The following is a 17,812-nucleotide window of genomic DNA, read 5'->3' as shown; positions in this document are numbered from 1 at the left end:
TTATTGTGATCTTTCTCTTTACCATACCCTACGCTTATTGGTTCTTCAACGTATAATGAAAATGCTCATAAAAGTCCTTTCCAAATCACTGCATGTCCGTACAACTACCCAGCATTTAGGATCATCCCTGGCCGGTTGGCTGCCTTTTCCCCCCTTTTAAGCCTCTTCACTTTAAGATTAATAAAACCAGTTATGGAAACTTGAGATGAAAAACAAATAGTTGAGAGCCCTACACAGCTTTTCCCAGACTATCTCACACACACACATATATTCATCCATAATTCAACAGCATATATACTTGTATTATTATTCTTCTAGCAAGGCAGGACAAGTTCCACGACAAGGAAATAGATTTTGGATAGATAATCTTGCCAGGTGCTGACTGCTGACACACACAGGTAGGGTTGGGAGAACAACGTAGAGAACGTGATAGATAAGTCTGATGAATCTTTATTACTATTATTTTTTATTCTTTTGTTAAAACCAAGCAAAGAAAAGCAGATCAGATGCACCATAACCAAGATATTTCTTGGAAAACGAAGCAAAATCCAAAGATATGAAACTTCTCAGAAACAAAGAACCAGCTTCCAGTAATTTCTTTTTTTGACCAGCAAGCTTCCAGTAATTCCTAAAGTAGACGTCTAAAGAGGGATTACACATTGCATGGTAACAGAGGCTGCGCAAGTCGAGGAAAAAGGTGTTTCTGACCAGAGCAAGTGCACAAAGAAAAAAAGAAGCAGCCAACACACATGCGCACACGCTCGTTAGAATTAGAATTATATATACACAGACACAAACACATAGACATCCATATAGTTCTCTGTATTTTCGAATGTCATAAAAGATATTCCAGTATCCATGAATAAACAACTTTATCAGCAAGTACATTTTCTATAGGCTGTTGGAAGTTGGTAGACAGAAATCATATCATATTAAATTTGAATGAAAAAAAGAGGGCACAACGGGTAGAGATTTTAGACACACAGCCGATAGCAGCATTTATAATGGATGATCCAACTATGGAGCAGTTTCAAGCCTGGGTTCAAAGCAAAACCCAGTGAAGAGCTGCAAGGGGAACCTTTTTGTCACTGGACACTTCTGTGACCATCTCCATTGTTTATGGTTCATGTCATACGTGAGAAGTGCTGAGGCTCCATAGCTTTGAATATATATGAGATCATCTGTACCACTGCTAGCAAACACATCATCCAACTCTCCAAATCCTTGAAAGAATTTGTGAGGCACTCGGGCAATTTTGTCCCATTTCCCATCATTTAACACCCATATGCCAATCCCTTTTATAATGTCCGGCCGATCAAGTTTACCGAGACCTCCCACCATTACAAGCTTCTCCTTCAAATTCATCAGACGACCACATGTTAGAGGACAAGGCATTGGAATAAAATTCCTTGCCAAGGATCGCTGAGACGAATGGTTGGTGATATTATATGCCACGAGGGCATGTCGATTTTCTGCTTGACCACCCACGGTTGAATAAGCCAAAAAGTACAGCACCCCATTACATGTCACACTCTCATCACCACCTCTCCACCCCGTCAAAACCTCTGTTAAACTGGTCACCCAGGTCTTATCTTCTGAATTGTATATATGAATTGAAATAACAGAATGAAAGAAGTTCTCAGGCACTTCCTTTGATTTAACGATAGCCACTGTGTAACTTTGTGATACTCTGTTTAATGAAATTGCCAATGCACTGTAATCAGAAAAGTCAGCACCGGGGGGCCCCTCAAGCTTCTTATAGATTTTAGTAATGGGGTTGCACACAAATAATTCACTTCGATTGTCATTGTCCATGAAGCAAACTAAACCACAAGATGATGCAATTAACCAACTAGAAGTGCCAATGCAGGGAAGTTCAATGCCATACCATTTCCGAAGGATTGGGTCATAAGCATAACCAGTTGGCTCATCAACGCTTGTAAACATAAAGTACCAAGGTTTCTGCGGAAGCACATGTGAAAGGCTCCACAGAAACCTCTTTGAGGTAACAATTTCGTGCCATCTTTTACAGACACAACCTGCTCTGAAGATGCTTGCAACGGGAAGATAGGCTAGGATACGTTCCAACAGCTCATCAGGCAAAATACTATCCACACAAACAGTAGCGACTTCTTTATCACTTTCCTCACCCAGTTCTAAAAATGAATCAAACTCCCTACTCTCCCTGGTTGAATTATCAAGGCAGTGAACGATCCATGATGTTTCTCCCGCCATAGATTTGAAAGGGAGGACCTATTGAGTATTGGAGGGAGCGGGAAAAGCATAAGTCATACTAATGCCAAACAAAAAAGACAACTAAGGATTCCATCACCTGTGAACATACTAGATCAGGGAGACATGCAGCATTTAATGAGAAAATGGACGGCATTTTTAATAACGCAACTAATAATACCAAACAATGAACAGAAACATGAAAAATTGAAAATGTACAAAATATTATCCATACAGCTATTAGCATGAGGATGTTTGCAATAGAATGCAACAAGGAGACAATCTCCAGATGTACAGGTAGAAAATAAAAGGCATAGTCAGGAGAATTCTTCCCATTTCAAAAAGCATAAACTACCTTAAGAATGGAAAGGTATATTTGCACAACTAAGACGCTCAATTAAGGGAAAAAGATTGAAATTTTCCCCACCCTAGCAGAGAAAATCCGAAAATGATTTAGCAATTCACAAAAAAAAAAAAAAAGGCGCTAATGCATTACATAACAATGATAACATCATAACCACGTCGCACTGAAGTAATGACCCTGAAACTGAATTTCCATCTTATAAGAATCGCAAATACATAGCATAGCCTCGTAGGAATAGCAACTATGCTTGGTGCAGATACCCAGGTAAAGCCAAACTTAATCTCAGATGGAAACACAAAGACCAGTATCTCATATTAATGACATGACGGAATTCATTGAACAGAAGAAAACTTTCTCACATTCTGCTGTTATACATGACATTGTTTTTAGCCATCCAATAGATGACACGGCAAGAACGCTCAAAATCAACGTGCTTCCGTGTTAGCTCAGGGAATCGTCAGAGCAAACCAATTAAGACGTCATAAATATCTAAGAGAGTAAAAGAGCAAATACTTCAAAAATAACAGCAAGCATTACAAGTAACAACAAACAAATTCCTTACAAGCTCTTAATGAGAGAGTAAAGATTATGTTAAAACCCATTTTGCCATAAAGCATGTAAATCCCGAAAAAACTCGTCTTTTCTTCGCAAGAAAACAAAATATCTGATAGGGAGTGGCCCTGCAGACTTCAGAATCAAACCCTAAGAAGGTTGGCGTGATTCAAACTACAAAACAAAGATGAGGAAGAGGGAAACAAATGGCGAATACCCATCAAGTAAACACCCCACCCGCCACGATTTTCAGAGCTAATCAGTAACAACAATCCCTAACCGAAAATCATACAACAAAAACACATCAGATCAATGAAGGCAGAGCAGCGCCAACAAAAATAACAGTACTCAAATATCTCCTCAAAAAAACGAAAGTGAAAAGAAAACATTTCAAGAATTGAAAGCCGAAACTCATCACCACACAAATATACCTTATTCAAAGCCTCCCCACCTTAGCTGCGAAAATGGGTGCGAGCAACCTCAGTGAGCCTCCAGGGTCATATAGCGAAAGATAAGAACAAATGGGGGTAGGAGAAGTTGCCGCAATTAAATTAATAATTGCCTAGCAATTAAGACCTGCCTCAGAAGCATTGAACTGGCGAGCGAAAAATGGAATGGGACTGTGTATATTTTTCCTTCAAATGGACGAGCAGCGAAATGGGTTACTCTAGATTTGGTTGATAAACAAAGCCAAACGACAGAGGGGGGGGGGGGGGTTGGTTTCTTTTTCTTTCCGTTTCTCTTTTGACGCAACAAAAACAACAGCCAAGGAATGATGGTGAGAAGGCGGTTTTTCTATGGGGGATGGTGCTTTTTGTGGTATGGGGGAGAGAGAAGCGCGTGCAGCCACGTGCTTTTGGTTCTTCGTTTAATGGCCGAGAGAAGGGCTGCGACGTCCTTCAATATAAACGAGGACGACAATATTTTAGGTTTTGTTTTCGCTCCCATAAAAGTAAAAAAAAGTTTATGTTTGTTTTTATTTTAAAGGAGCAGGATGGTCATTTCATAATAGGACCATTTAATTAAAACTTGACAATTTTTATTTTTTTTATAGCTTTGGTTTTTAAATAAATATAATATTATAATATCCCTTATTTTATCATAAATTAATGATAAAAAAATTATTTGCCAAAAACAAATACCCTCTAACCTAAAGAATTACATTAACGAAAAGAATTACCTTCAATGAGATCTCATATTGCTTAAAATGGGCAAAATTTGATTAATTTTTATATTTATTAATAGAGTGCGGATCATGCATTTATATTGCACTGTTTTTCTTTTTTCTGTTAAATTAAATTTGGGAATATACTTTGCCAAAAGCCACAACAGTTCATATTAGTGGGGAGTATTCTCATTTTTCTTCCTTCACTTGTTCTCTGCTTTATTCTCTTCTTTCCTTCATTTTCCCGCATTCATATTCTCTCATTCGTCTCTTTTCATTTCTTTTTTCCCCTCGTATTTATTTTATTGCTAAATTTTCTTTCTCTTCTTTACTCTTTTCCTTTTTTTGGCCACTTCTTTATTCTTTTCCATTTTTTAATAATAAAATAAATCCACGGGCTTGGATTATCTCTCCGTTGGCTGGAAGGGACATTACTGTGGTCCTTTTGGGCCTTCCTTCACCTGAAAATGCCCCCCTCTTTCTTCTTCTTCTTTTTTTTTTTGGTTGCCAAAAAGAGTTATTTTATTAATATCAAAAAATCATTACAATCACTAATAGTAATAGCCTAGAGGCCACAGAAACACTCAAAAAAACCTCTCAGCACAAACTAATTCATACCTCATCCCTAGAAGAACTAAACAAAGACTGAAAAAGAAAACAACAAAAAAACCACTAGACAGAACCAAAGGTATATCTCACAGAGCATATGTATTTTACCCTTTTTCTGTTTTTTTAAATAAAATATAAGTTGACAGAAATTTCAAGATTGATCTTTTTTTTTAGCCAGCTTCAAGGTTAATCAATTTTTAAATTTTTCCCGTTAGCAAAATCCATTCATTTTTTTTTTCAAGAATACGTCACATAATGTTGCAACAAATGACACAATTCTTAAAAGTTTAAAAATTTTTAAACTCCGTGTATTAAATTGAAAATTATCTCTAACCTTTTGCAATATGTTTTTTCTTTTTTCAATAACCCGACTTGACTTTATAGGGTCCAATTATTTGCTGGGGAAAAAAAAAAGAAGAAGAGCAAATTAGTCCGACACTTGGTATAGCAAGAGTGATAAATTAACTCAAGGCGATATCAGTTTGCAATGGTAAAATAAATTAGCTTAGTAACATCATAATCTATTTGAATTAGCTTAGAATAAGTATTTTTACATTTTAGAAGATAAAAATCCTTTCACATATTTGTCTCACGTGACAGCTAATCCAAACAAGTAATGCAGCCACGTTAGCAATTTCACTGATTTAAAATAATATGGTAAGAACATCATTAATGAATGTTTTATTTCCTTAGTGACAACACATGATTTTATAAGTATTGATTTGCCATTAGATATATTTTCCCATGCATAGCATCAAGCCATCGAACTTGGTAAACACGAAAGGTAAACCACACTGTTCATGATTTATAGTTATTTTCTCTCTTCCTTTTATCTCCAGAATACACAAAATTAGAAGGATATTTATAAAGATGATTATGATGTTTAAAAAAAAAATGTCATATTTCTTATAATTAACTAATTTACCTAACTTTTTTAATATAATCAAATTAGCTAAATAGATGTTATATTAAGGATCAGAGGAGTATTTAATATTATTAGCCGCTACGTGTGTATTTAGGGGTGAGCAATAAACCCATTACCCGCTAGCCCGCCCATAACCCATGAATTTTTTGCCCATTTAAGCCCGCCCAATTAGCCCAAATAAGAGATTATAAACGGGCGGGCTTAAATGGGCGGGGTAGCCCATTAAACGGGTTGGGCTATGGGCAAGGTATTGGGCTGCCCATACCTGCCCATTTAAGTTTTAAGTTTTTTAAAATATTTTTATTCTTCATTTAATTGATGATATTGTTTCTCATTCATATTTTATCAAACCTTCATACTTGTCTAAGTTTTTATTTTATCCTTTAGGTAAAAAGTTGGAACTTTCAAAGTTTATGAGACTTTATGATTGGTGACTATTTTTATAATTTTATCAGACTTTAATTGTTTGCGAATCTAAGTGAGGTTGTGTGATTGAATATGGTTAATGTTATTTCATATTTGATTTGCTATTTGGCATGCAAAATTTATTGACAGCTTCATAAGGTTACATATATAAAATAATTATACTGAAAAAAAATTTAAAAAAATAAATGGGTTACCCCATAACCCGGTCAGCCCAAACGGGCTGCCCCGTAGCCCATTTAATATGGGCTACTACCGGGTTATGGGTTAGTCCATGCCCATTTATGAATAAATGGGCAGGCTATGGGCTAACCTTCGGGTTAGCCCAGCCCGCCCATTGCTCAGCCCTATGTGTATTCAAATATATTCTTATACGGTCGTACTTATTTTATTTTTTACAGTAAATTTATATACATACACACATGTAAAGCAGTTTGGAACTGGCTATGCTATTCATTTTTGCTCGATGCATAAAAATCTCGTGATGTGGTGCAATAACTGAGGCATGTAATATTGATTGCATTTTAACTAAAATTTATTTATCATTATGTATAAATATTCTTATTTTATATTTTTTTATTTCATCTGATATCATACATCTAATTAAAAAGAGGTGTTAATACCATTTCTAAACCTTCAAATTTGAAGCAAGTGGTTTTGATCACTGGAATTTGAAATAAAAAATGTTTGTTCCTGAAATTTAACCTCAATTGATTGGTTTTAGCAGTTGCTCTATGAATAAAAAATCTTTTAGTGAACCAAAATAAAGTCAACTAAAAAAAAAACAAAAACAATGATTTAAAATTTAAATGGCTAAAACTAAAAAAATCATAATTTATAAATAAAAAATAATACTACCTCTAGTCCTTAATATAAGAGCTAGCTGATTAATTTAAATATATTAAAAAATTGGTTAAGTTAGTTCTTTGTAATAAATAGGTATTATCTTCCTTAAAATATTTTTGTTAATCAAGTGTGTTGAATAAAACTACCATTATTACAAAAACTATCTTATAAAAAATAAATAAATATAAGAGACAAAATAAATTAAAATATTATATTTAAAAGTAAAATAAAAGTTAAATAAAATTTCATTGCATATATTTGTGTGTATATAATTATATATATAGATACACATGTACCGGGCAATATGCGGAATTTACAAAGCAAAAGCTGCACATAACGGAAAACAACTGTCTTTAACCCAAAGTCACAAATCATGGAATCCCACGTATGATAAAGATTACCAGAAGAAGCAACCCTGATTAATTAATAGTACGTGGATCTTCATCACCACCAAACTGCGCCGAGAGCCCCATAATTAAATAGTTCTTCTGGATCTTAATTATAAAATTTTATTTATAGATTATAATTGAACCATAATAATTAGTATCAAAAATAGTAATTAATTATGAAGCTATCAATAAAATTTTATAATTAGAACTGGAAATGCCACAACCTGGGTGGCTTTTGAGTAGTCTAACAAAACCATCAAATTAAAATAAGTTGACTTTCGTCCTGTGATTTGAAATAGGCAAGATGCCCCAGTCCCACATTGGATAGGAATGAAATTAAAAAAAAAAATCAATTTGCAAAATTTTTATAGCTTTACTTATTTTTAATTAGGTTGTTGTAATTTTTTATTATGTTCTTATAATTTCATATAATTTCTAATCAAGTTCCTGTAATTTTTTCTTATTATCAGTCACCTAAAATTTCAAGGACCTCGTTTTAAAACTATGAAAACCTTGTAAAGAACTACATCAACCTGATTAAAAACAAATGAAACTATATGAACCTCATGGGGAAAAAAAAACCACAGGGATCTTATTAAAATTTAGGTGAAATTATAAATGCTTGCAGCAGATTTTTCCCAGACTTTATAACCATTTTTGACAAGTATGTTATGGGTATTTATATTATAGTCACTATTTTTCATGGAACTTTAAAAGTATAATTATTATCCACGGCCGACTCCACTTTCATCATTTAGACTAATGCCAAACAGAATAGAATAGCACGGCCTTTGAACATGAAGAAGATTAACTAAAGGAACAGAATGTATACAAGAATATAAGAATTAATTAAATTCGACGAATATTTTATTTATTATATTGTTAATTATTACTAGTTTGTTAAGGATATTTTATAAATTTGACACTAATAAGAATATTTTAAATTAAATTAGATAAGTGCAAGTGTTGCAAGAAATAAAACTGAAAAAAAAGTTGAGGTAGTGGGAGCTCCACTAAAGTGGAAGTACTATTGCCTCTTTCAAAGCAGGCCGCCATGAGCATTTGAGCATGTATAGACTAGATTGGATCGGGTTTGTTATTAACCCGAAGTCTAGTTCAGTAAAGACCTCAGAGTTGAAAAAGACAGCCTGAGGTCTACTTCAGTTCAGTACCAACCCAAGGTCGGATTAAACTGGATTTAGTCCTCTAGACTGCCTGGACCAGTCCAGGGAGTCTAAGACCTAAATTTATTTTTTTTAAATTTTTTTTTAATAGGAGGCAAGATTGTAACTTATTATATAAAATTTTACACATATTTTAATCCAAAGTTTATCAAATTTGATCATTCCCTTTCAATTTCCCAATAATGTCATGTTTTATTAATTAATCCTCATTAATATAGATCTTATATTGTAGAAAATATATACGCATGCTCATTACTTAGAAAGTTAATAGATAAATCTTGATTATTTGAATAGACAAAAAACTTATATAAAAAATTAAATCAGATTAAAATTTTATAAATAATAATTTTAAAAAACCCGATTAGACTGGACTGGATCAACTGGTTCGAGGAGTGAGGAGCCAGTCCCTAGTCTAGTCCAGCCCAATAATACCAGTCTGGTCCAGTTTTGTTTCAGGCCAATTTTTTTTAGACCGGATTTGCTTGGGTTGGACTGAACCATACTGGACTATCGGGTTTTTGTACAGTCCTAAACATTCCATTTCCACACACATTAAATTTAGTGCATTAAAATTACAAGAGCAGATATATTTGACAATTAAGAAAAAAAAAAAAGAAATAAAACAAAGCTTGCGATGCCTTTTCCTAGGTGTATGGCCAGATATGTTGAAAATGATGTCGATCTTAGTTGTTTTGTTTTGTAACTATAACATAATTAAGCCAAATACTTGTTTTATATTCTTAAACTTCATCATCATTTTGCTGACTTTGATTTCAACCTGTCAATCATCATTACTATCCAAATGAGCCGCATCTGCCCCCTAGTGTCGTTTTGCTCCTTCTTTTTTTTTTTAAAAAAAAAATTCTTTACTCTGCATGATCTTTTCATTTTGCGGTGCATGGCGTGTTTTGGTGCAACGTTTAAAACCAACGTAAATTGGGATCTAAATAATCATTAAAAACTACTACCTTCTTTCTTAATTATAAGAGTCAGTTAATTAATTTGAGGAGATTAAAGAAGTAAGTTGAGTTAGTTATTTATCCTAAATAGGTATTGTCTTTCCTAAAATATCCTTGCTAATCAAGTATATTAACTAGAACTATTATTGTTAGAAAGGCTACTTTAGAAAAATATATATATAGATATGAGAAACAAAGTAGATTGAGGTCTTATATTTAGGACTAGAATAAAAGTTAAACAAGATTTTATATTAAGAACTGGAGGTAGTACTAATCTAGGTTCACATGTGATGTGCTGAATATATATATATACTCCTCCGGTCCTTAATATAAGACCCAATTTTTAAGTTGGTTTTGGTCCTAAATATAAGACCCATTTCTCATATTTATCAATTTTCTCTAAATTACCCCAATGGATACTCCCTCAATCATAATCAAGTAGAAGAGGGAGAGAGGTATTAAGAAAGATGATTATGGTGTTTTAGGAAAAATGTGTCACTTTTCTTGTAATTAACTAATTTACCTAACTTTCTTAATTTAATCAAATTAGTTAAATGGGTCTTATATTAAGGACCGGAGGAGTATATATATATACTACCTCCGGTCCTTATTATAAGACCCCGTTTGACTTTTTGTTTGGTCCTAATTATAAGACCTCGATCCATTTTGTCTCTCATATTTATGCATTTTTTTCCAAAATAATCCTTCTAATAATGATAGTTCTAGCCAATACACTTAATTAGCAAGGATATTTTAGGAATGACAACACTTATTTATTACAAATAACTAACTTAACTTACTTCCTTAATCTCCTCAAATAAGTCAACTGGGTCTTATAATTAGGACCGGAGGTAGTATTAGATATCTCCAAAGGTTTAAATCATTCAACGTAATTATTTCAAGTTGTATTGTTTATAATACGGAAAAATGTTTAATTACTATCACATTTTTTCGCTACGCTTATTATTAGATTGTAGAGGAGATATTACAAAGGGCTCCTTTACAATATAGAGAGTTAAACAAAATAAAATATAATATAATTGAAATGGAAAATACAACTTCAGGACGGAAAATGTCCTTTACACTCTTAAATAAATAGGGCATGATTAAAAATTGGTGTTTATGAGGTGATAACAAAAAATATAGAAAAGAAATCCTTTCATATCAAAGACGCCAAGAAGGCCTAGATTTTTAAAAGAATTATATTTTTTTATCAACATAATTGTATTTAAAAGAATTATATTTATTTTTATCAAACATAGTTGTAATTTTTTGAAGGAAAACTGGAACACAATCTCAACGATGGCTTGCAAAATGTTTAAATTAATAAATTTCTTCATTGACAGGCTCTTAGAAGTGTTTTTTTTCACTTTTTCTTTTTTTGGGGGGCCGGGGGGCAGATTGAGACCTGCATGTTCTGGAAAGCCTGCTTGACGCATCGGCTCTCATTGAATTGATATAGTTTTCTTGTCAGGAAATTATTGTCCGTGAATTTGAACTTTTATTTAGCGTACTTGATCCGCTGAGTTGACTTCATGTAAGGTAATTTTCAGTTGAGGCTGCTCTTTAATGCACTTGTGTGGCAGAAAATAGCACCATTCAGGTGACTTGGGGGACGAAAGAAGAGCCACCACATAAAAGCGACAGCTCACTGCTCTCCAAGGACCTCAAGAGCTCACCACTAATAATCCGTGCATTCTCCTTTTTCATGTTTTTACTTCCAAAATTCCATAATTAGACAATTTTTTTTCCAAAAGGACTTCGAAGGTAGATTTGTAATAAATAAATACTCCTCCGGTCCTTAATATAAGACCCATTTAACTAATTTGATTAGATTAAAGAAATTAGGTAAGTTAGTTACTTATAAGAAATGTGACATATTTTTCCTAAAATACCATAATCATCTTTTTTAATACCCGAATACTCCTGGCCTAGTAGTGACTGGCTAGGTCACAAGTGAGACGAGTCTCTGCTCTTTGAGGGCGGGAGTTCGAATCCTCACTTGTTAAAAAGGGTATTGTATTGTTATTAATATAATCAAGGCACTACATTTAGGATCAAGTCCATCTTTTCAATTAGCTTGTCTATTAAGAACAAGAAAGAGTATTGTATTGTTATTAATATAATAACAAAGGAAAGGGGATGCTTATCATTAAAAAATAGCCGTGGGAATGATTAATCATCGTCAAGATAAAATTTATATTAAACTATAGCACCATTTATAATATAAATTAAATAATGAGCTTTATTTTCTAAATTTAACATAATGTGCGGAGAATTATTATTATTTTTATTTATACTCATTCATATTTTTGTTTTCTATAATGTTATATGGAATTGTAAAATATATATATATGTATATGACATCCAAACTCTACTGATGAGGGGAGAAAAAAATAAAAAGAAAATTTCATAAAATGAACATGAAAATTACTAGATCATAAATCAAGATTGTTTCTTCCATTTCAACAGGTTTTAATAACACTAGTAAATAATAACATGTTTTCGTAAGAATTTCTGATTTAAAGATTTTATAATTTCCTGTTTTTTTTTCAGTGGGATTTTCCGAAATATAAAAGAAAATAGTTCAATATTTGAAGTCATATGGAAGGAGTTAGCATTGGCTACTAGGCAGGTTTAGGATAGTGACGCGATCACTGAATTTTTTTATCAATAAAATGCGCTAATTAATTAATTAATTATGCTCTTTGGTTTTCCTGCTACACTCTTTCAATGAGTCGATTGTTACATTTAATGTTCCATTTAAAAACCCTCTAAATGTATTACATTTCAAAACCATATAGTCGGCCAGGACATCAAATTAGATGATTTTGTAGATCCTGCGTTGCACTGCTAATTATCATGATTAATTATTTAAGACGCTTTATATCTTTCGCTTTATTTACTGCGCAAAACACATCAGAGTGGCAACAATGTCGTCAATGGAGGATTACTTGTTAGCTAAACAATTTGATGTCTGGTTTGCATTTGGAGTCGATTTTTTTTGGGGTCATAATTCACCCACTTATCATATAACTTTCAAACAACAAAATACTACCTCCGGTCCTAATTATAAAGCTAGTTGACTAATTTGAAGAGATTAAAAAAAGAAGTTAAATTAGTTATTTGTAATAAATATGTGTTGTTTTTTCTAAAATATCATTACTAATTAAGTGTATTGGCTATAACTATTGTTGTTAGGAGAACTATCGTGAAAAAAAAATATAAATATGAGAGACAAAGTGAATTAGAATCTTATATTTATTACGAAAATAAAAATCAAATAAGATTTTATATTAAAGATTGGAGGTACTATGAGAGAGAGAAAGTTGGATCCCTCATCCCTCAAACTATAGAAGCAGTTCTTTATTTTCAAGAGGAAAAAAATAACTTAGCCTACCAAACTTGCCAGACTCAAACCTTACCTTTTCTTAATTCCTTGTATCCAGTCAAGCATGCTTTAATTTCTATCAGAATCCGATAAAATTAAAAAAAAAAAAATCTAACAGACCTTTTGTGGAGACACTTATTGAAATGTTTTTCCCCGAAAAAAAGTAGTGGGAATAATAAATAAATAAATAAATTCCTGATGAGTTGGCCGGATAATGTTTTTTTGTCGTGGAATAGGTTTGAAAAATCACTAGACTATATTGGGAAATAAACATATTTTAAAAAAATCATGGATGGTATATATGCATGAGAGCATATCAAGTAGCAAAAGCGTTTTGGCTGGAAAGAAGAGGGCGAAAGTGACACAATATATTACTGATTAGTAATAAATAAATTGGGATATCTACAAAAAGCATATGGCGGCAGCATCATGGTGCACTTAGTTAATTATTTTATACCAAACCGGAAACGAGAAGGTGACAGTTTTAATTATTTTGTGGACACACATGCATATATAACAAAAGTTTATGATTCAAATAGGAGCCGTTTGGTTCAAATGATACCGACAATGCTATTCCATTAATATTTTAATTTTTGTGTGTATCGCATTTTATTCCCATCAAATTGAGAAAGTATTTAGATTACTCTACTTTCTATTTTATTTATAATGCACATGTGAGTGTGTGAAGCACCAAACCAATTATTTAATTTCATGTTAATCTTTTGGGTGACTTTGTCACTTTATTTGAGTTAATTGCCTGCACAGGAAAGGGTCACATTTCAATTGCTTAGTCCTCGGAGCTGACGGCTGCAAGAAAACGGAGTCAGAAAGTTTCAGAAGTGAATGGAAAAAAAAAAGTGTCTGACAAATCAGTTCAAAAACCGCTTTACAGTTAAAGTAATGTTTTCTTAATTTTTAAGTTTTAGCTTTTTTCTATGTGAACATTTTAAAATTAAAATTTCAATATATCACATAAATTAAACTTGTTTACGTTAAATTGATTTTTTTATAAAAAAACTTATTGAACCTAAATTGCATAACATATTTACATTAATTAATTTTTATCCCAGCTTTACTGTTTAAAAGTCAAATAAAAACCACTTCTATCTATGTTAATCCAAACAAGCTACCTGTTAGGTAAAATGAATCTGTCATTTAAAACAGAAACATAAAATAAACGAAAACACATTGTCCTATTTGTAAATTATGAACGTCTTGGCTTTAAAGAAAACGAGAAAATAGTTTTAGATACAAAATTATCTTAAATTCATTACTACTATCAAAAATTTTTCCTGTTTATTATTATTTCCGGTCGTACTTATAAGATTTTATTTGTAAACTATAAATAATGTTTTATAATTAAAACATGAGATGGCAATAACCTGATGAGATGCGCAGGGCCTAGAACGTGTACCATGCCACCATCCTGAACATTTTTGCATCACGTCTCGTTCGTCTTCTCAAAGGACGATCCGTTGTTCCCATTGAATCAATTTATACAGAAATCTAAAATAATAGTAATTGAATGATTTTATTTATATCCTTGCGGGTTATTTTTACTTGCACCCCAGCTCATCCTTACAACCTTCAATATCCGATCCCTTGTGTATTAGATATTAGTCCTGATCTTGAATAGAATAGTTAATTTGATTTTTATTTTGATTCTAAATATAAAATTCTAATTAACTTTGTTTTTTATATTTATCTATTTTTTTAAAGATAATCTTTTTAATGATGATAGTTATAGCTAATATATTTGATTAGTAAAGATATTTAAAAAAAAAAGACTTATTTATTACAAATAACTAATTTAACTAATTTTTTTAATCTATTCAAATTAGTCAACTATCTCTTATATTAACAGAGGGAGCATGCAATTTCTCTCGTATATTATATACATGTATTTTGCACTTCAACAACGTTAATTTTAAAAATATAAATTTTGCTCATATAATTTGTATGTTACGTTTTTTCTAATAACGTTTCACGTAAAGTTCATTTCGGTCCACGACCTCAATTTGGTTTGGACCTTAGATTTGATCATCCAAAGTTTTTGTTCCAGATGACAGGTCTAAGTGAACCAGGGCCCAAACCCAGTTCCCTAATTTCCTCCCAAACAAGTTGAAAAATGATCAACAACTTGGACATTTCCCCCTTTATTATTTTATTATTCAAATTCCCGTTTTTTGGCCAAAATTCAAATTCCCGTTAAGTGAGATAAATTTTCAAGGAATTTTAAAGTCAGAGGAGGGTTACGCATTGCAAAAATCATCCATAAATTTTCTAATTGAACTCATACTCATTACTCAGTGTAAAATCCTTCAAAGGAAGCATGCATGGGTCAGTGATAACGTATACTTCCTAACTCACAGTCTTGAGAAGCATTAATCCTCCCCACAATGGGTTCACATTAAATAATCGATTTTTTCAAAACAAAATTTGCTTGCCGCATTTTTCATCGAAAGAGTTGAATAGATTTGTAAGATCGATTTATCCTATATTTTATATCCTTTCGAACACTAAAATTTGGAAATTTGGAATGAAAAGCCAGCAACCAAGCAAGAAATTCACAACGTAGTCGGACACTACAGAACAAGAGGGAGCTCAAATCCAGAAAACACAGCACAGAAGCTAAATGTGAAAGGAGGACACAGAAAGAGAAGGTTTCACCGACCACAAACATCTCTATTATTCAAACGATTCTCTGCAGCGTCCATCTGCATTACTTTCGAGTCCGTGTTGATCAAAATTTCATATACGGCATGGGTGTTTCTTTACATTTCCATGTCTCCGGTCTCGGAGCTCATATACAGGTTCGTCGAGCTCAGATGGAACCTTCTTTGAGTCAACAAACCACACAAGAATCCTGGTGACTTCAGACCCTTGTTTCCCGCCAATTCTCGCACTCCGTTCCAATCTTTCAACGCTGTTGAGGCTGAGGACGATGATGAAGTTGATGATTCCGCGTCATCCGATAAATCCATAGAGTCGGCGCAAGAATTCTCGCAAGATTCGCTGGACAGCTCGTCTGCGTGCTTCGATTTCGACTTTTTCTTCTCATCGTAGTGTTTCCCGCGGTGGTGGGCTTTCTCTCCCATGAGGTCCCTGTACCCTATCGCTGAAATTCCATTCAATGCCGGGCAATCCGAGCCTTCTAACACCATCGCACCAATGTTCATGACGCCCTGGAAACTCCCCGAGGGACGGCGTATCTGCAGCGCGCAAAAGGAAGGGGTCCTGATAGAGTCGCCGTCGCTATCACTGGCGGAGCGGAGAATGTTACTGACGAGAAACCGAACGGTGCCGATCAAATGATCGCGGAGAAGACCAACGGAGTAGATGGCCACGGAGACTGCGGAGGTCTCGCTGGCGAGGAACTGGGGCGAGACGCGGAAGAGGAACTTGTCGTTCCAGGTAGGGTTCTCGCCGCCGATTTGATCGACACGGGTTCGGAGTTTTGTGAAAGGGTCTACCCAGGTGACGGCGTAGGTTTGCAACCTTCGCCGAGGTGACGCAGGCGGTTTGAGATCTTGTGCGGAGATCAAGTTGATCTCCAAGACTTGATCCCTCTTCGATAACAGCGACTCCGGCATTGTGCGCTCTTTCTTTTTCTTTCAGAGCGGAGGTTCTATTGCCATATTCCTCCAATTGCCGGCGAAATCAAGAGCTGAGATAATTCAAAGAAGGAGTAAGAAGAATTAACGGTCAGGATTCTCAGAGACAATGAGACGAGAGCGAGAGCGGGAGCGGGGGCAAGAAAGAGGATCCTATTGTACGTAACGGTCTTTTGAGACGAGGGAAAAGCGTGAGATGAACTCGTTTTGGTATACTGGGCCGGGCCGGGCCGGGCCGTTAGCTTAGTCCTAAGCTCAATATTTTTGGTAGTGTTTTTAAAAGTAAATCTCTTGAAGTCTTTTTAGTTATATTTTACCCTGCAGGCCTGAACGAATAATCTGAGGGAAAATAGGCTCAGGCCCACATTTTCCCACCAAACGAAGTAGATACATTCGAACCAATTATAAAATTAAAAACTGAAATTATTTCAATTTTTTCACTCAATATATTTGAAATATAAATAAAATGAAATTATTTTATTGAGTTAATAGAAACATGAATTTGGATAATTCATTTCACATTTTCCCTCATTATAATTAAATATATTTTTGGTTTTAATTATAAACATAAATCATTTTGTAATCATTAAGTTTGATATTTAAGGTGGGGAGCTCATATCTTTAATCCTTGTCATTTTCATCAATTCTCATATTAGTGCTTGTGCATTGAACTTTTTATAGAAACATGAATTTGGATAATTCATTTCACATAATTTTCCCTCATTATAATTAAACATATTTTTGGTTTTAATTATAAACATAAATCATTTTGTAATCATGAATTTGGATATTTAAGGTGGGGAGCTCATATCTTTAATCCTTGTTATTTTCATCAATTCTCATACTAGTGCTTGTGCATTGAACTTTTTAAATTGCATGCGTTCTTTCACTTCAAATCATACTGACTTGGACAAATGGTATTAGAGAAGGAACATGTAGCAGGAGATTTATCAAATGGCATTCTAATCAAATTACAACATGTTACATATACTTTATAAATATAGTGATGTGAATACACACAGAAAATAGTATTAAAATAGAGTCTCAGTAGCTAATCCATACTCATAGTCATACTCTGAGTGAATAATTTTCCTTAATTGGCATATGAGGAAGACCTGAACCTCTGAATGAATAATCTTCGAAGCATTCAAAACGAAAA

At 33.5% G+C, this 17,812-nt stretch overlaps 2 protein-coding genes across 3 annotated transcripts; both read right to left on the bottom strand.

The window, feature by feature from the left end:
- Window positions 1-764: 764 nt before the first annotated feature.
- Window positions 765-3,877, bottom strand: LOC114726726 (F-box/kelch-repeat protein At3g61590-like). Of its 2 annotated transcripts, none has more exons than XM_028913409.1 (2): window positions 3,580-3,877; window positions 765-2,343 (listed from the first exon to the last, which is right to left on the bottom strand). In XM_028913409.1, the coding sequence occupies exon 2, from the start codon at window positions 2,233-2,235 to the stop codon at window positions 1,018-1,020; it is 1,218 nt and encodes a 405-aa protein (XP_028769242.1). In that variant the 5' UTR covers window positions 2,236-2,343; window positions 3,580-3,877; the 3' UTR covers window positions 765-1,017. The 2 variants fall into 2 exon arrangements, with proteins under 2 accessions (XP_028769242.1, XP_028769241.1); XM_028913408.1 differs by having other exon boundaries at window positions 765-2,253.
- Window positions 3,878-15,557: 11,680 nt separating this feature from the next.
- Window positions 15,558-16,730, bottom strand: LOC114726757 (uncharacterized). Its single transcript, XM_028913454.1, has one exon. The coding sequence runs from the start codon at window positions 16,630-16,632 to the stop codon at window positions 15,814-15,816; it is 819 nt and encodes a 272-aa protein (XP_028769287.1). The 5' UTR covers window positions 16,633-16,730; the 3' UTR covers window positions 15,558-15,813.
- Between the last annotated feature and the right edge of the window lie 1,082 nt (window positions 16,731-17,812).

This window comes from Neltuma alba, unplaced genomic scaffold (assembly GCF_004799145.2).
Source record: "Neltuma alba isolate B1F8T4 unplaced genomic scaffold, ASM479914v2 tig00012402_pilon, whole genome shotgun sequence".
In the NCBI taxonomy this organism is placed as follows: Eukaryota; Viridiplantae; Streptophyta; class Magnoliopsida; order Fabales; family Fabaceae; genus Neltuma; species Neltuma alba.
Note: the sequence above shows the minus strand (reverse complement) of the source record. Positions and strands in the feature narration are given on the sequence as shown.